Source organism: Eretmochelys imbricata, chromosome 6 (genome assembly GCF_965152235.1).
Source record: "Eretmochelys imbricata isolate rEreImb1 chromosome 6, rEreImb1.hap1, whole genome shotgun sequence".
Classification (NCBI taxonomy): domain Eukaryota; kingdom Metazoa; phylum Chordata; order Testudines; family Cheloniidae; genus Eretmochelys; species Eretmochelys imbricata.
The window spans coordinates 27,843,056-27,862,900 of NC_135577.1; the positions used below are offsets into that span (position 1 = coordinate 27,843,056).

At 42.7% G+C, this 19,845-nt stretch overlaps 1 protein-coding gene across 7 annotated transcripts in view; it reads left to right on the forward strand.

Annotated features, from left to right (window-relative positions):
• Positions 1–19,845, forward strand: part of SLC67A1 (solute carrier family 67 member 1) — a 142,484-nt gene that overhangs the window by 95,655 nt on the left and 26,984 nt on the right. For all 7 annotated transcript variants that reach the window (XM_077818281.1, XM_077818279.1, XM_077818283.1 and 4 more), the window contains 3 exons: positions 7,707–7,822; positions 9,977–10,087; positions 14,008–14,108. In XM_077818281.1, coding sequence (XP_077674407.1) covers positions 7,707–7,822; positions 9,977–10,087; positions 14,008–14,108 — 328 coding nt within the window. The remainder of the gene's footprint in view (positions 1–7,706; positions 7,823–9,976; positions 10,088–14,007; positions 14,109–19,845) is intronic.

The following is a 19,845-nucleotide window of genomic DNA, read 5'->3' on the forward strand; positions in this document are numbered from 1 at the left end:
ACCCAGAATCCACATAGGACACTGCAAAGACAGGATAGGACTTGATGGATCTGGTTTCTAAACACAGAGCGCTGCTTCAGATGGAGGAGGAACTGGTGGGGATGTATTCAGACATTTTGGGGGGTCTCCTTCCAGAAGGTTCTCCTTTCCGTCCTCCTCCTCCTCTCGCAGTCGCAGATACAGCAGAGGAGGGAAAATAGTGCATTCAAGATCAAAATGCCTACCTGTCTCAGGCAAGAAACACCAGTTTTGTTGCACTATAACCATTGTTTTATGGACTGTTGGCCTTCAAGTCCCCTCACTAAGCATTGTTCCAGTTGAGACCAGCTCAGCGCTGCTCCTATTGGCTCAACCAGGGTGAGGCATCTTTTGAGCTGATCTGGTAGAACTCATCATGCAAATCCCAAGAATCCTCCTGGCTCAAATGTAGACAGTGGTAACATAAGGGGTAAATGTTCAATGAGTCCAGTCACTGGACAGAGATTCCACTGATGGCTGCAGGCCTCCCACCTTCTCCTGAGGAGGTTCATGAAGGAGAGAATAATGTGTCCTCGCTTCCTCACAGGCCCAGCTCCAGTCTTCAAGTCCAGAACACTTCAAATTGGTAGGACAATAGGGCTTGTAATATCCCTGTGAGTTTTTCACAACATGATGTAGCTAAAGTGGAGGGAAAAGGCTTCCCTGACTCAATCACCATTCCTCAAGGAGCTTGCTAAAACAGCCTGTCCCCAAAGCTTCCGATAGGTGACCCACAAAAAGATCAAGGGTGCAGAGACAGGTGCTGAGACTTTCACAGGGTTGTTTGCAAATGGCCAGGAGGAATTAAGGCTCCAAAGGCAGCTAGAAACTTCATAAAATTACAGAAAACAGAGGTGGAAAAGACTTACCAGAACATCTAGTCCATCCTCTACTAATATAGGGGTCTTTTCTAGAACATTTTTATCCTCACAGGGTGAGGGTCTGGTCATAGCCCAACAGAAAAATTATAAAGCATATTCTTAGTCTACAAATAATAGTAATTGCATCTTAGTTACTTACCTAACATGTGTTGTTTAATTCCAGGGGCCAAATTCTCTGCTGGTGTAACTGGGCACAGCTCAGTGGAATTTTGCCCATTTCTGCCAACAGACAATTTGACCCCAGGACTTCAGTCCTGGTATGTTTGCAAAGACTATTTGTCAGTTCAGTCCCATGGGTTTTATGTACAATGCTTCCAGGAATAAGTGCACACACCCAATATGCCTGGGCTGTTGCACACTCTACCTTGTCACCTAGCAGTTTAAATAGTCGGGTATGTCTTGGTAGCCTGGTATTTCCATAATCTGCTCGGCTGCCTCCAGTCTTCACCTACATAACCCACAGAGCAATCATCACAAACTGTTCAAGCACAACGAAATAGCAGTCATTACCCTTGCACTGCTAAAAGAGAATGGAACCTTTCATGGGGATGAAAACTGTGCCAGGTGACTGGGGAAGCTGAGAAGGGTGTCAATATTTACTTCCCTGAGTACACAGCAAAATGCCACCCTGTGACTATTTCTCTTCCAAGTCAAAGGCTTGATTGAAACAAAGAACACCCACCAAGTGCCGAATTTACCAGCAAGCTGAAAAATTAATTCTGGAAAAATCTAAGGCTACAGCCAGAACTTTCCCTTCTGTTTTGTTTCTTATTTTCATAGTTCTGAGCAGACCCTGCATTCTGTGCACAAAGAGAGCTGTCACTCATGTTTATCTTTTTGATCCAGAGGTACCCAAAATGGACTCTGGATGGTCCATGGAGCGCCGGCATGTCCCATGGTGCTGTTCTCAAATTTATCTCCAGTTGCTAAATTGCAATAAAACACAGCTATAAATACATTATGTTCCTTGTCTCACTTTTTGATTAAACCAGTTGTGGAAGTTGACACAGGGATGTGGTTAGATTGTGAATGGGAAGGGGAGACAGACTGTCAGATCATGGAATGGAAGGGGAGGTGGCCTGGCCGACAATTGCTCTGTTAAAATGAGGTCCAGTTCTGAAAAAGCTTGCTGATCTTTGGTCTAAACTATCTACTGTATCAGCCCACATATTTACAGGGTGCTCACTGGAATGTTCTCATATAGAAATAACCCGATCCAGCTACACTGAAGTAATTGGCAAAACGTCAATTGACTTCTGTGAGGCAGGATCAGAACTCTAGAGAATAAGCTCTTTGGAGCTGAAATGTCAACTCTCATTCTGAGGGTACAAAACACTGGTGAAAGGAACTATGCCCATCTTTTTCAAATGTGTAGATTTCGGCACCCAAATCCCTATCGAGGCACCTAAATAAGGGGCCTAATTTTTCAGAAGTATGGAGCAGCTGCAGTTCCTAATGAGATCAATAGATTCATAGTACATCAAAAAATTAGCCCACTTATTTAAATGCTTAAATTTAGGCACTTAGGAATTAGGTAACAAGATATTTAAGTCTTTCATCTCTGGGTCACCAGTTTAAAGACCACCCAGATTGGTAAAAACTGTAGGTAGTTATCATCTGATGGCTGTTTTGTGACTTATGTGAAATGAGTTTGTGGATCTCAGCCTGGCTTCTAATGCCCAATCACTACAACTGGCATCACTGTTGTTGGTTTCATTGGAGAAGGCAAGGGTTGAATGGGCTCTGAGACTGCTCTGCTCCTTTCTCCTCTAGAAGTCATCACCAGGTTCCTCTGTGTCAGGGTTATGTTAATGGTGTGGGTAGGGGAAGCTTTCAAAGCTAATGTCTTTCGGTATATCTTATGTTGGAGGTGCCAGTCATGGCTCCGTAGTCAAAGTTGAGTTCATGTTATGTTATGTGTGAAAAATGCAGCCATTCCTCCCCAAAATTACAGTGCTTATCAAATGAATTTTCTGAAAATTTAGAAATCTGTTGATTTATTAATTAAAATCAATATAACTACATAAAGAGTTCAATCTCTTGATCTGTCGATCCGCCAGTCTTCATGGGCACTGAACTCACTTCCTCTTTTGAAAAAAAAATCTTACTTTATATAAGAAAAATAATGTGAGATGCATTATAATGCGCTCAAGAAATATGTTAGCTACAGTTATGGAATCCATCCCCTCCACATGAGAAAAAATAATGTAGCTATCAACAAGAATGGTGTATCTTCACCATTTTTTTCAAAAAGGGGCAAAGATACTTGGAAAATTAAAAAATAAAGTGCCAGAAAGAAGTTATGGTTTGAGGGTGATATTTTCAGAGGCTTCTAAGTGACTTAGGTATTTTTGGATAATCTTACTCCTGAGCTTTATATTTTCCTGAATGAGTTTTCAGTTTTTGCTACAGAACTCTGAAATCATTGAGTTTAGCCTTGTACAATTCCACTTACTCGTTTGCTTAAGGCAAGTCACTTTTTGAGGGGTGGGGGGATGCTGGTGTGTAAAATCTCTAGGGGTTTGCTTTTGTTTGGGGGGGGGTACCCCATCATCATGGCAAAGAACTGGTGGGTAGATTTGGTGCTTGAGTTGGTTTAGTACTTCGTTTACTTGATTTTCAGAGGGAAATCCTCCATTTTTACTGACTGGTACCTGTCTTGAATCTTGTTTGGAACTTGAAAATGGAACACTGGCAAACAAGATCTTATAAAATCTCTTGCTAAAATCTTAACACAGCAAATGTTTGATTTTGTGGTCCGGGAGAACTGGTTGACATAATAAAGTCAGTGTAACTCTCTGCGGTATGTCTGTTTACATGAAGATATTATTTGAGGTTGATATAACTAATAAATACAGAACTAAAAGATTTGTTTTATTTGTGCAGTTGCTACCTACAGTAGTGCCTATGTAGAATTTGTTCTTTGATGTTTCAAGGATTCAGATGAATACACTGAGCTGTCCCATTTTTTAATTTTAATAATAACAATGGAAGTTCTCAGAATTATTCAGGCCACACTTTTGTCTGTCTAGGAAAAGACCTGAGACTTATACAATTAGTACAGCTCGTTATTCTGTGAGGGAGCTCATGGTTATTGCTGATATCTCATGACATCAGCAATAACTGGGCATTAATGTGGCTATCTACACCATCATAAAAAGGCATGCTTTGCAAATTACAGCTACTTCATATTGTTTTGGCTCTTGTGTATTCTTTGGCAGAATATTCCAGTTACTATGGATGAGTCTTGCTTCGTACAGTTCATGTGTAAGTCTATGTAGACTATTACAGAACCTGAAAAGTGATCTAGGGTAACAGTCACTCCTGTTCAGAGGGCCAGCGCAATGCCATTGCATCAGTTAAGCTCTGTTTTCCTACTTTCCAAGGCCAGAAGGGATCATGGTGATCATCTAGTGACACTGACCACCTGTATGACACAGGCCATGGAATTACTGGGTGAAAGTCTTGCATCAAGCCTACATCTTGTGGTTGGGTTAGAGCATATGTTTTAGACATCCAGTTTTGACTTAGACTTCAAATCATGGAGAATCCACCATATCCCTTGGTAAATTGTTGCAGGGGTTAATTACTCTTACTGTTAAAAATTTAGCAACTTCTTTCTAACCTGAATTTATCTAGATTAAACTTCCAGTCACTTATTATGCCTTTGTCTGATAGATTAAGGAGCTCTCTAGTATCAGAAATCTTCTCCCTATGAAGTTACTGTGACATTATACTCCATATGATTCTATGAAAATATGCTAATGTGTGTGAATATAATGACAGGTTTCAGAGTAGCAGCCGTGTTAGTCTGTATTCGCAAAAAGAAAAGGAGTACTTGTGGCACCTTAGAGACTAACAAATTTATTTGAGCATAAGCTTTCATGAATTTATTTGAGCATAAGCTACAGCTCAGTGAAAGCTTATGCTCAAATAAATTTGTTAGTCTCTAAGGTGCCACAAGTACTCCTTTTCTTTTTCTGAATATAATGTAACTGGAATATGCTTCGTGCAAAAGGCTTCTTGTAAGGAATCATTACAAAGCTTATAATCTACTTAGTGTGTTCATCCTATTTGTATGAATGTATCATTCTTGTATCTGAAACTAGGAATATAAAATATAACTCTGAGGTCCCATTGTAGTTATGCAAAGTATGGGCTATTAATAGTGGTTTAGAATCTTGATGGCTCCCATCAACTAGGACAATTGACTGTAGATGGCTCTGTTTACTTGCAAGCCTTCCTGTGAGTCAGACCATGAATAATGAAGTCTTGCGGTCTCACAGGACATATGACCATGTCACCTGGTACTGGAATCCCTCTTAAACCTGGTGCTTTTCCATTTAGGAGGGGTAGGGACACAAAGAGACAAAAGATTCCCGCCTTGTGCCAAAGGTATATAAGGGGTGAAACAAAACAAAGGAGGCTGCAGTCATGAGAAATCCCCTAGCTACCACCTGAGCTGAAACAAGGACTGTACCAGGGGAAAGGATTGGGCCCAGACTAGGAAGGAGTCTAGTCTGTGAAAGAAGCTTATTGGAATCTCTCTGAGGGTGAGATTTACCTGCATTTAGTTTCCTACTGTATTTGGCTTATACTTGCATGTTTTATTTTATTTTGCTTGGTAATTTACTTTGTTCTGTCTGTTATTATTTGGAACCACTTAAATCCTACTTTTTATACTTAATAAAATCACTTTTTGCTTATTAAGTAATTAAGAGCAAGTAATTAATACCTGGGAGAACAAACAGCTGTGCATATCTCTCTGTCAGTGTTATAGAGGGTAGACAATTTATGCATTTACCCTGTATAAGCTTTATACAGAGTAAAACAGATTTATTTAGGGTTTGGACCCCATTGGGAACTGGGTATCTGGGTGCTAGAGACAGGAGCACTTTCTAAGCCGTTTTCTGTTAAGTCTACAGCTTTTGGGGGACGTGATTCAGACCTGGGTCTATGTTTGCAGCAGGCTAGCGTGTCTGGCTCAACAAGGCAGGGTACTGAAGTCCCAAGCTGCCAGGGAAAACAGGCTCAGAGGTAATCTCAGCACATCAGGTGGCAATCCCAAGGGGGTTTCTGTGACCCAAGCCGTCACAGTTACTTAAAGATCAATCTCAAGTCACCTCTTCACCTTCTCTTCTGAGAGCTTAAGTGGTGCTTAAGCAAGTATTGTTGACTTCAAAATGATAATAATCAACACTGTCCTTCCCCAGCCACAGAAAGCTGTCTAAAGCGTTTCTCAAATGCAGCCATGGCAGCTGGGTGTGGCCACTAGGGCCTTTTCTTGTGGCCACAGTCTCCTGGCCGATGATTGGGGGTGGGAGGCAAAGCAACGGCCCCTCCCCTGGAGCCGCCAGTAGTGGTTGTCCCCCCATGGAGATACAAAAGCTGGAGGAGCATGTAGCCACTGGCAAGCTCCAGCCACGGGGCTTCAGGCTCCGTTCCCCAGCTGAGTGGTGGTGGGCTCTGGCCCTGAGCTCACCACCTCCCACCATCACCCTTGGCCCCCACTGCCTGCCCCAGTGCCTCATCGCCCCTGTCCCCCACTGCCTGCATACTGACCTCTCCATTTAGGACTTAATTTGTCCCCAGGCTTGCCAGGAGTGAATAAATCTGCTGTGAAAAGTGATATTAATGTACAAACTTAGTAGCTAAAAAAGAAAAGCATCAAAAAAGCAAAAGAAACAAGAAAAAAGTCAAGAACATGCAAAGCACCTGATTTGTGTTTCTATTCTGTTTATGTCCAGTAAAGAATAGAGACAACTGTACATTATTTTTGAGTCTGCAAAAATCCGTACATGCAATTCCAATGATACATATGTACATGTGTATATTTATTTGTTTTGCCAAAAGTTAATTAAGTATTTTAGGGGAAAATGTCAGAGTGGCCTCCAGCAAGAGTTGGTAGCCACATTCTGAGGCCACCAAAAAATATGTTGTGAGAACCGCTGGGGAGCAGTCCCTGATCTGTTAACAACATCCCACATCCCAGCAATATACGGGCAGATCCAAAATAACAATAACTTGGGCCATTGGTGGTTGAGTGGAAAATAGTTTTGCTTTATTTCACTCACTGGGAGCCTTTTAGTTGTGGGCATCTTAAGAGATGACATAGGGTACCAATCAAAGGTGGTAGTCTATACCTGTTTCTGGACAGTGAGTGACAAAGTAGTTACCCTAAGATAAATAGACGGTTGGTTTCTTTAAAATGATGTTTGTCATCTTACATGGATCCTATCTTGTGGTTTTGCATATCTAGTGTCCTAGCTTCGGTGTACTCGTTGGACTAGATTCTGCCACCATTACTCTTGTTCAGTAGGATCTTCCTCCTGGAGGATTCCCACTGAAATCAGGTGGGCTTCTTGCAGAATAAGGCGCTACTCGATGTTAATAAAGGTGACAGAATTTGGCCCACTGTGGGATTGGATTGATCATAATTAACAATTCCGTTGTTTCATTTGAGGATCTCTAAGCAGCTTTGCCAAGAAAGCAATTTTTTCTGAGCTTTACAAATTAAAAAAGCACTGTGTTAATGCCAGTTATTAATACTCTACTGTAACATGGTTTACACTAAAATCCATCTTTGAAGGAATTACATGGTCAGATCATGAGCATTCAAATAAGGCCTCAATCCCGAAAACACTTAAGCACATGCATAGCCTTACTCACCATGACTTCATTAGGACTATTACTATTATTCGTATGAGTAAAGTTAGGCACATGCCTAAGTGCTTGTAGGATCACAGCGTTAGTCCTGTGTAATTCAGTCCATAGTATGTATATCTTAATTACTCTTTCTGTTCACAGCACGTACTTTCCGTCATATCTTGCGGTAGTGGCAAGTCTCATAAGTGCAGTGATAGTAATGATCTGTATCCCTGCTCACACCAAACCAAAGTTGAAGGAACAAGCTACACAGCAGCGTGAGTGTTTACCTTTTCTGGCAACTTTTCAGCGCTATAGGAATGTAGCTCGGCAGTTTTAAATGCTAAGTGCTGATCCCTCACCCTCATCTGAGAAGACGTGGCCATGGTGCCAAGCATGTATCAAATGAGAAGGGTTTTCTTGACGATGATGATGAAACCATCGAACTGGTGTTCACTTGGAACCCATTCACTGCTTGAACGCAGATTTCCAGAGGCCTAAGCTTGTGCCATTATCATCTGCTGTGCAACTTGGCTGCTCAAACAGTTCAATGGCATGTCCCCCTCCGCGTAGGAGCTGGAGGGGGGACGTGCCACTGCTTCCAGGAGCTGCTTGAGGTAAGCGCCTCCCAGAGCCTGCACCCCTGAGCCCCTCCCACGCCCCAAACTCTGCCCCAGCCTTGATCCCCGTCCCACCCTCCAAGCCCCTTGGTCCCAGCCCGGAGCACCCTCCTGCACCCCAGAGCCTGCACCCCCAGCCGGAGCCCTCACACCGCCCCCCACACCCATGCCCCAATCTCCTGTCCCAGCCCGGAGCCCTCTCCCAGACTCCAAACCCCTCAGTCCTAGCCTGGAGCACCCTCCTACACCCCAAACACCTCATCCCCAGTCTCACCCCAGAGCCCTCACCACCAGCTGGACCCCTCAGCCCCCCTCCCACACTCCAGCCCCCTCCCCCACCCTGAACGCCTCATTTCTGGCCCAACCCCAGAGCCCACATCCACAACCAGAGCCCTCACCCCCTCCTGCACCCCAACCCTAATTTCATGAACATTCATGGCCTGCCATACAATTTTCATACCCAGATGTGGCCCTCAGGCCAAAAATTTTGCCTACCCCTGCTTTAAAGAGTCCTTTGAAGCTCATAACACTTCTTAGGGTTTACAGTATTCATGTTTCCCCCCTAGAGATATGGCATACAATCCCACAATTATACATAAACATTTGCACTCGTGACTGCAATGAACTTCTAAGATACTTAAACGTAATTCAATAAGGTTTCACTTAATCCAGTAAGGTTTGTCCAGGATATTGCAGGAAATTGCCATAACTGTAACAGTTGCAACCCAGTTTGTTTACAGAAGTGCTCAATTCTCCACTGACATACACCCAGCCTCTACTACCCCGTTAAACTTAGTTTTCTCTACTTCATGCCCAGTCCTATGCATTCACTAGTCCGCTGTGCCAAATCACAGACACTCTCTTCAGAGGATTTTTTTTAAAACCCACTAATGCAAAAACAATAATTTCAACCATATGGATTACATTCCAGTAAACTCTTCAGATAACACGAAGGCCACAAAACCAAGAATATTTACAGCGCAGCCTGAAGCCCCATCCTGAGCACCGATTCCCCACTGTACATAGGTGACTCTAGCAAGGGGATTATTGTGCATAAAAGGCCCAATGTGCAAGACCTCCACACTCGCAACTCCCCTTGGCTGGAATGGGAGTTCTGTGCATGGTGGATTATAGAGTGGACAGCATCTTGGCCAGTAGTGTCAAGGGTGGAGTTTCAGTTGCTATAAATCAGTGACTTTGATGGCTTAAGGCTGATTTTATACGAGCTGAAGATCTGGCTTGGGTTATCTTTTCTTTAAAGGTGTCAGACCTTGTCATTTATTTCTGTGTGGTATTTTATGGTGCACCGTCTTTCAGACTTTGGTTCTATGTGCAGTCTTCACACACATTTTCCAAGTTGTACCAGTTGTGATACAATTTGGAAAATCTGTGTGAAGCTAAAATAAAAAAAGATTTGGGACAGGTGAGAAGGTGGAAATGTCATGAGAATGTCCCACCATGTGACCAATTATAAGGGCTGGAGGGAATGCTAAAAGGGAAAGGGCTATAAGTTTTTGAATCATATGCAGCATTGTCCTCTCCAGTCAGCTCTGCCTGTCACTGACCCACACTGCAGATGTCTATTGGATATTCTGCTTTTGCTCTACACACCAACGTCGCCCTGATGCTAGTGGGGTTCCATGCACATAGAACCAAACCCAAACAGGCAATGGAGAACCATGATGCAGAGAAGAAGGAAGAAATTTTCCCTGTAGAGAGTTGGATGTGAGTGTAATAAGATAATGTATCGTTTCTTGTTTCCTGCTTCTTGTCCTTGTAAATAGACTATTATTCTGTCTGTCATTTTCATAGGCACATCGCATTCCAGCAGTGTGTTTAGTCTCAAGGAAATCCTACGCCTGCTGAAGCTTCCGGGAGTAAAGGAAGTGTTCTTAATCAAGGTCCTTTCCGGACTCCCTACAGGTAATTCTCTGTGATCATCGCAGTATTTAAAATGACAAGTATAAAGCCAGTAGATTTGCTTTTCATGTGTATCTGAAAGCCCTTTATATTTGGTCATTGATGAAGGAGAAAGGAAGCAGGACTATTTTTTTTCTGCTGGAGCTATTCCATATTCAGCATTGCATATTCCAACACAGGCCACTCACAGTTATATAGGGTCCAAATCTGAAGTTGAATTTATAACAAATTTCCTGCCACGGGTTTTCTGTGTGACCTTGGGCAAATCATGTATTATCTCTACCTCACTTCCCCATCTGTAAAATGAGGATAAGGAAACTTTCTCTCTCCCATCCTTTGTTTGTCTTGTCTATTTAGTCTGTAAGTTCTTCAGCTCAGAGACTGGGCTAGACTGTTTGTGCAGCACCTAGCACAATGGGACTCTGATCTCAGCTGTGGCCTCTAGACATTGCTGCAATACAAATAAAATAATAAGAAAATAAAGATACATTTTCAACAATGAGAAGAGAGATTGCTGGACCAGCAGAATTCATTCATGACTGGCTGCATTCATTTATACATACGTATAGGGGAACTGACAGCTCTTATGACTTCCCCTACTATTGACTGTGCTGTTTATTAATGTATATTCCCCCTCCTCACTGAATGGTATAACCCTTTCTCCTCCCATATGTTGTGTCAGGAAGCTGCTGTGCAAGTACAAAGAATCTGCTCACCCTACTACTTGAGATGTAAGGAGAGGGTCAGAATCTAAAGCAGTGGTCACAATCTTTTGAAGGGGACAGACCCGGAACTCAGGAAGTGATGAATTGAATAATCTGGTGTGCCTTTTTCACTTGGAGACTCTTGAGGGTTCTTTTTGCTAAGTGTGCAAATGATCAGTACCACGCAATTTCAAGGCTTCACTTTTGTGTGCCGAAAGACTTTGGGAAAGTGCCAGTTTATGAACACAGGAACTGTGTTAGGTGGATGTGTGCACAACTTTTGCAAACTCTCAAAAAAGGAGGCGGCCCTTTTAAAAATGATTCTTGATGTCTAAGTAACATTAAACTTAACTCGCATATCAAAGCAGAATTACTAGGAGTGGCTGAAAGACAGAGATGGCATTTCAGCCTGTCTGGGCTTGATAAAATGTTTTTACTGTTCCCTGGAAAGTGTCCTGGTAATGTAAGAAACAAGACTCACTGTCTTCTACAGGAATCTGTGAAGGATTTCAAAGTAAGGGGTTTCTGCATTTCTCTTTTTGCACGCACTTGGCATTGACTGGAGATGCTGAGTTCTGTGCAACTTAACACCCCTGTCCAAAGAAAACCCACTGGAGAAAAGAACGGTATGCAAGTAAGGCCAAAGGAAAAATGCAATTCCCTTAACTCTTCCAAAAATATTACTTGCCTTTAACTACACTCGCCTAATGGAAAATTCATAGAATTAATCTGTTTTACAAAACAGGCAGGATTGTAAAGTGATATTTTTAAGGGGATTCCTAATTTCAAGGTGTTGGCTCATGGTATTATTTTTAACTTTTAAAATGTCACTGTGTGACCCTGAGGCTATAATTCTGCAACATAATGGCTCATATGTACCACATTTAGCAGCTTTCTTCCAAAAGAATCCCCAGATGCACTTTATATCTCGGTATTAGTCACCCACTGCCAAAATGCATCATCCCATAGGGTGGAACAAGCAGCAATGTACCATATTTACAGGGGAAAACAAAGAATAACAATGCTATTCAAAAACTAAAGGGGAAATGTTAAGTAGGCAAAATATAATGAATTAAGATGGGATTTGGACAGGACACAGTGGCTAATATTCTAACACTTAAAAAAAAATCATGGAAACTTTTAACAATCCTGAGTGGCCAGGGTCCCATCTTATGTTTCATCGGAAAAACTGTCCCTCCATAAGCACAGTGCCACACTGGGAAAGTAGCTGGTTGACACAGAAGATCTCTACCTATTAAATCTCTAGCAACACGTGACTTCACTTTTCAGGTCTCGCATCAAGTTACTGACCAGGTGATTACAGCCTGAGGCGATTTGGCTGTTGTCCACTTATTCACACCTCACTGCTTGAGGCTAAACTCTCATTTACCTTCATCTCACTTCTGCAACCATATAATTATATTAGTTAATTCATCTAAATTACAGACCTGCTTCTATTTACATTGTAAACAAGTTTCTAATGTATATAGAGGCAAGTTGGCAGTGGTTACTCACTAAAATTAACTTGTGTGGGATCATAAGTACCTTCCTAAGTAAGGTAAATTTAAGGCAGGGTGGTGATGGACAGATAGGCTGATATAGTTTGGGTACCTCTAATAGTGGGACTATCTGCCAGTCTAAGAACAAGATGGGGTATTTTACTACATGACAGTGCTTCATTCTCAGTTTAAGCGGAGGGGGGGAAGGGGGGGAGGGAATGCCCCATTAAAATGGAGTATGTAAAAGAGAGAGAAAGCAAAACAGATCAAGAGTAAAATGTTCAAAAGTGTCTTAGGGTCCAGATTTTCAGAGATATTTTGGTGCCTAAGCATGCAGATAGGCTCCAGTAGGATTTTGCAAAGCACCTGGGCACCTAACTCCCATTGAAATCAAAGGGACTACAGCACTTATTGAAAATCCCACTGTTTGCCTATCTGCATGTTTAGGCACCTAAATACCTTTGAAAATTTAGCTCTAGGTCATTACATCCAGATTTTCAAAGCAGTTCAGCTCCCATGTAGGCACCTAAATAAAGGTCAGTTTTTTAAGTTTTAAAAAATGTCTTCTGGAAGTCTGGCCCTGACTGTAGTGCTCAGCTCCACTGAAAATTCTGGCCATAGTGAACACACCTCTCTCCCCACCCATAATGCTAGCCAATAGCTGTTAAATATACTGTCTAGCTTTACATCGCAAGCAGTGCAAGGTAGACAGTGGATGGAACTTCAGCAGCCATCTTAGTTCTGTTGGTCAGCCAAGACAGAGCACTGGAAAAGTTATGAACTGGTGTGGTCAATAGGCCAGATGTTTATTTGTAGTGAATTGGTGTAGTTCCACTGATTTACACCCACTGAGGTCTAATATGTGTGACAGTATGCTCTTTAAATAGCCTTTAGTTAACATCTCCTTTTTGTGGACTTCCATTGAAAAATATATTTCCCTGTCTAAATGCCTCTAAAGCTACAAGTGAAAATAATCTAGTTGTATGCTTGTAACAGGTGGACAAAATGAACCCCTGTGAGTATACAGCATTATAGACAGATAATTATAATCCTTCTCAGCGTCACAGGAAATGTGGGCAAAATCCTTCTGCTGTAGCTGGGTTAGTGAGTTGTTGGTCAGCGGTCTGTGTGTGTGTGTGTGTAAAATACAGTAAATGAAAAGCAGGCCCACTGTGGCCTGAGGCCATCCATGCTTCTTTGACTGCCTCTCTGTGCTGACAACATTAGAGATGCATGAGAGACAAACTCCCCTGCCAATTAAGTCATTCGCCCTGTGCACAGTGAAACCACTGTATTTAATCTCCTGTCCCTAGACTGTTTCTGGGACGCCAAATCCAATGGTGAAAATCTGAAGTTCAGCAAAAGGAATAAGGAATTATCCCCTGGTTACAATCTTGCCTGAACAAAAAATGTTTTTCTTGTGCTATCCTAAAGGTTAGCATGTCTGGCCTAATAAAACCATGCGAACTGCTTCCACTAATCAGCATGGTTGTATCTAACTTCCTCAGTGTTATATTTTTAAAGGTAATAGTTGAACTGGTTAAAGATTTTTTTTAAAAACCCCAAGTATATTTGTCTGCTTGTCTGCATTCAGCGTTAATGCAGAGCAACTCCACTGTCTTTACATCAATGGTAACTAAGCAGGGTCTGGCCCTTTACTTGCCCTATAAATATATTCCGAAACCCCTTAAAGATATTTTCTTTTTAATACACTCTGTAGGTTTGTTCCTGATTATGTTTTCCATCATCTCTATGAATTTCTTTGGGCTAGAGGCAGCACAGACTGGATATCTGATGTCATATTTTGGTGTCCTTCAAATGGTAAGTGGACGTGACAATATATTCAGACCTGCTGTATCTGTCATGTAGCAGCCAAGTGCTCTCAGGAGAACCTCCAGTTTTTAGCTAGATTCAGTTAGTGCATACGGGCAGGTCTACGCTATCACTTATGTTGATATAACGTATGTTACTCAGGGGTATGGAAAAAGACACCCCCTCTGAGCAACGCCAGTTACAGCGACCTAAGCGCTGTCCACACTGATGCTATGTTGGCAGGAGATGCTTTCTTGCCAACATAGCATCCACCTCTAGTGGACGTGGAGTAACGATGCTGACGGGAGAGCGCTCTCCCATCGGCATAGAGCGTCACTGGTGCAGCTGTGCTGATATAGCGCTTCTAGTGTAGGCTAGCCCTAAGACACACAGCCAATAGCAGGCAAGACTTTGCCAAGACCTGCAAAAGCTCCAGGAAACTGATCCACCAAGTGAGCGGAAGAAAGTCCCACCTGCTTCCTAGCTAGTATCTAATCATGCACTTCATCACCTTTTCTGGTGCAGTACATTCAGAGTGCTTCAGGCAGAGGATTACCATTAAAACCATTTTGGGTAATACTTGTGAAATGTAATTCTTGGCTGTGGAGCGCACTGACTAGATCATTTGTCTGGAACCTAGAAAATAATTATAAATAAGCATTTCTTCCACACTTTCCGATAGTTGTCGAGAATGGAGTGTCTCTAGAAAATATTCTTCCACTTGACGACTTTTGTCATTGAGTTTTAGGCCATAGTGTTGAACTGACATATTGTCCTACAGCAAAAGTGTAGCTCTTGCTCTAAACTCGATGGGCCACACCCTTAGCTTGTATAAATTGGCGGAACTCCATTTACTTCAGCAGAGCTCTGCCAGCTTACGCCAGTGGATGATCTGACCCAGTATTTTTATAGGGGCCTTGAATACTGAGAGAGGAACCCTATCTACTCTGTGGAAATGAGCATGACTGACTAGTGCATTACAAACCCTGTAATGAGGGAGAACTTGTCAAGGGAATACAGCCAGTAGGAGAGGGGAGTGAAGAAGTGGGAAAATTCAGCTATGCTAGTTGGTAAAGGGGACAAAATCAAATGGTACTGTACTGTCCCAAAGTTTTCTCAGAAAAGAGGAAGAGACTTAAGCAACTGCAGAAATGTCAACAGTTAGTTTATAGGTAAAAATGAGAGTTAAGTTCTACCCTAAATTATCATCTTGGGGTTAAAGCATTGAACTGGGGCTTAGGAAATCAGAGTTCAATTCCTGCCTGTGCCACACCGTTCGTGTGGGACTTTGGAGAAGTAACTTAATTGCTCTGTGCCTCAGTTTCCCTATCTGTAAAATGGTGGTAGTGTAAAATTGCCATGATAGTTCTTTTGTCTATTTAGATTGCAAGTCCTTTGGCAGCGAGGACTGTCTATCACTGTGTGTCTACATGGTCCTTATGATAATTGGGCTTCAGTCTTGGTTGGGGTCTTTAGGTGGCACTGTATTTCTAATCCTGATAATAATTGGATTTTTATGCTAACCAAGGATCTGGTCCTGCAAATAATTACTGCTGGCTATAGTGCTTAATAATCAGGCATAGTCCCACCAAAGCCAATAAGACCATGTCAATTAGTAAACTCTATACCCAATAAGTATTTGCAGACGTTAATTTTTTTAACTGAAATTATGTTTAATCAGCCTTTTTGGTAATTATTTTCCCATCCATGAAATGGAACTATGCTGCTTCATTGAATGTATCCTTGAATGCATCATTCTGTACATCACAAATACCATGGGGTTTATGGGCTGCAGTGAGACTTCATTTTTTTGTGATGTCCCATTGTGGGTTATTGGCATTGAGCCAAAAGCACCAGGAAAATTCTCTAGGGAAGCAAGAAAATAATGTTAAAACTAATTCCTGTGCTTTCCCAACCCTACCCCTCCACCATCCTGATTAGTAAAAGAATCCTGTTCATAAATCTAGGAACAGCTCACGTTTTATTTTTTTACTTTGTAGCTCACTTTTACAAGTTTTAGATAAGTGGGACCAAATCTTAAGATGATGTAAACCTGTGTAGCTCTACCACCTGAGAATCTGGCCTAAAATATGCTGATATTTAGCAAGAATTGTGTTTTCTCTTCAGATCAGGTCTTTAAATAAACCAGTCCAAAGGTATCTGATGTAGACAATGGCCATAATGGAGTTAATTTTTTAATTACTTTCTACTGAGTTTATTGCAGGTGTGCTGTCTGTCCAGCAGAGCCCTTTTGTTTGTGTACCTGCACCTTTCTTTAGATTGGCATTTCAGATATATTTGTTTCTGTGGTATAATGTTGGTTGATACTGTAAGCATATGTGTGTGATTAAGGTGCAAGTGAATTCCACCTCTCTAAATGAATGAATGCTGATGAATAACTGCTGAATGGACTCCCTACTTCACTGAGTAAATTAAAGCTTTATTCATAACAAATGTAATGTATTTTTCAGTAAACCACATCGGTTTGATCCTCAGCTACAGATTAGATTTCTCATTTCCTTATTTTGCTCTCTATAAAATGTCTGTCTAACTTGCTTTGAGGAGCTCTGAAGATTAAAGATGATGCAGGAGACTCCCTTTTATCCATATGTAGGATCTATGGACCTGTGCTTTGTTCATTTTCAAGGGATAGAGTAGAAAGGTAGATGCTGATATCACAGAAATGAATGGCGGGGGGGACGGAAATCAAGCAGTGTTTACTTTAAATCTCTCTGTGTATATTCAAAACAAAATGGTTTAGTTATAAGGAAAGCCAAACACACACCCCCATTGTGTCTCAGAAACAATAAAGCAGCTGGTTTACTGGGAAGAGAACAGCATTTGTGGTTTGCTGTGTTCTTAGCACACATTCCACACATGCAGGGGCAAGAGAAGGGTGCAGATTTGCGGGAGGGAAGCAAGTGATGGTATGGCCCTTATCCACCCACCCAGCCCCCAAAATGCAATCAGATACAGCATTACCAGTTCTTGCAATTTTATTGTGAGCCTTGTGATATCTGAGGCCTTTCTTAAAGCCTCGGCTCTTGGAGTCTTGTGATTGCAGGAGAATCTCAGGGTTACAAGGTTTTTTTAAAGTAGTTCCTAGCTTTCATAGAATATGAGGGTTGGAAGGGACCTCAGGAGGTCATCTAGTCCAACCCCCTGCTCAAAGCAGGACCAATCCCCAACTAAATAATCCCAGCCAGGGCTTTGTCCTTAAAAACTCCTAAGGAAGGAGATTCCACTACCTTCCTAGGTAACCCCAACCTAAACCTCCCCCACTGCAACTTGAGACCATTACTCCTTCTTCTGTCATCTGGTACCATTGAGAACAGTCTAGATACATCCTCTTTGGAACCCCCCTTTCAGGTAGTTGAAAGCAGCTATCAAATCCCCCCCTCATTCTTCTGTAACCCTTCTGACTGTCAGAGTTGGCAGCAACAAGGGCTGGGTTCAGTATCTAGGGGTTCCATTCCAATAACACAATGCAAAACCGGCTTGAGCCCCCACCCAGTGACCTGGGACAAATATATACCACTCCCGCTGGGCGCCTCCAAGAGGCAATACTTCCCCTCTCGCAAGCACATAGTCTGAGTGTAGCAAAAAGCCTTTTAATAACAGAGAGAAACAAGGTGGCATTATGTTGGGGAAACACCACCAACAGGATTCATAACACAACCCATGAGCAATTGGGGCATGTCCTTTCCCTTTGGTTCTAGAGTCCAGCAACCCAAAGTCCCAAAAGTCTCATGACCTAAAGGTCTCTGTCCCTGGTCAGGGCAGCCCCAGAGTTCGAAAGTTTATCTGCAGGGTTTTACCTCCCAACCTGGGTGGAGGTGGGGTGGCGGGGAGGCAGGGGTTAAGGGGCACCTTACATGGTCCAAAGCTGATGGTCCCACCTCTCCATGGGGCGCTGCTCTGCCAGCTGCCCCATGAGCTGCTCTAGGCATCCAACAAACTGCTCTGCTCCACCAGCCACTCTGCTTGCCATCCTGCAAACTGCAATACTCAGCTCTGCCAGCCGCTCCGCAAACTGCTCCACCATATATCTTCAGGCTCCCCCACTACTTAATACAACACTCAGTGATTTCAGCTCTTAATAAGTTTAGCTCTTTTGTGATTTCAGCTTGTAGTAGGGGAGCCTCAGTGCTGATGCACCATTAGCCCAAAGTGAATTCAGCTCAGCAGCCTGTAACTAGACTCCTAATGGAATCAAAATTAGCTCTGATATTCCACAGTGGAGAGAGGAGGAAGTGCAATTAGTATGTAAGGCCCTCACCATGCCTCCAAGTATTAATGCCTATCCCCAGCCGCTCTCAATTCACAGAGTTTTGGAACCCATGTCCCTTGCCTAGCGAGTGCTACTTAGTTGATGGCGAGTCCCTCCGTCATAACAAAAGGCCAAGTACAGTTCCACTGTCCTTGATTCCCATAATCAGGGTAATAACAATTTATTCTTCCTGCCCCAATAACAGAGACACTGGGGATCCCACAGCAGCCAAAGTGACCATTTGGGCAGCTATGGCCTCATTCTAGGCGGGGTGTGTGTGCCTATGCAAATGAGATCAGCCCCTGAAGTTCTTTTCCACAACTTGCCACACTTCACCACCAGATGTCAGGGTGGAGCTCATCCTGACTCTGCTTACACTTCTCTTTTGCAAACTAAATAATCCCAGTTCCCTCAGCCTCTCCTCATAAGTCATGTGCTCCAACCCCCTAATCATTTTTGTTGCGCACCACTGGACTCTTTCCAATTTTTCCACATCCTTCTTGTAGTGTGGAGCCCAAAACTGGACACAGTACTCCAGATGAGGCCTCACCAATGCCGAATAGAGGGGAAAGATCACGTCCCTTGATCTGCTGGCAATGTTCCTACTGATACAGCCCAAAATGCTGTTAGCCTTCTTGGCAACAAGGGCACACTGTTGACTCATATCCAGCTTCTCATCCACTGTAACCCCTAGGTCCTTTTCTGCAGAACTGCTGCCTAGCCACTCGGTCCCTAAAATATAGTCCTGTAAGGACCTGGGTCTGCAGAGCCTGCGGTGGCCAATATTTCCACAATGCCACCAGAATACCCTGGCTGCAGTGAAAAGTTTCAAAATATGATCCCCCATGGCTCAAAATCTGGAGGGAAATAAAAAGAATTAATGTTAAACTCAAGGTTTTTAAGCAAATCTCATGACTTTAGAGGTGTGACCCCTGGTTTTTGAATCCTGGTGGTTGGCAATACTGATATTTTTCCTCCATACAAAAATGATGGTTCTGCCCCCCCCATCACCTCCCACAGGGAGTGATGGTTATTGCCCCCAATCCTTTCAAAAACTGATAGGGTCCTCTTCCTTCCCCTCCCCCTACCTCAAGATATTATACTCCAACTGTTTATGCTGTCTTTTTTTTTTTTCTTCGAACATTTCTCCCTTTTTTAGCCTGCAGCAAGTGAGAAGTGGAGGCATAAATAAATACCCCCCCCCCCCCCGTTTCTTGGCATCACTCATCCAGTTCAAGCACTGGCCTAAAGCATTAGGAAAGGAGATTTAAAAATAGCCTTGTGTCAATCTAGGGGGAGGATATTTGGCAGAAAATATTTCTCTTCTTGCCTATCTCTAAAAGAGCAATGAAGAGCGACTCAGGGTACATCTGCATTTGAACTGGACGGTGTGATTCCCAGTTCTCCTAGACAAGCACAAAGCTGACCAGCTGGTAAGTAATATGTATAGCACCTCTGTGTAGGTAGCTTGTTCAA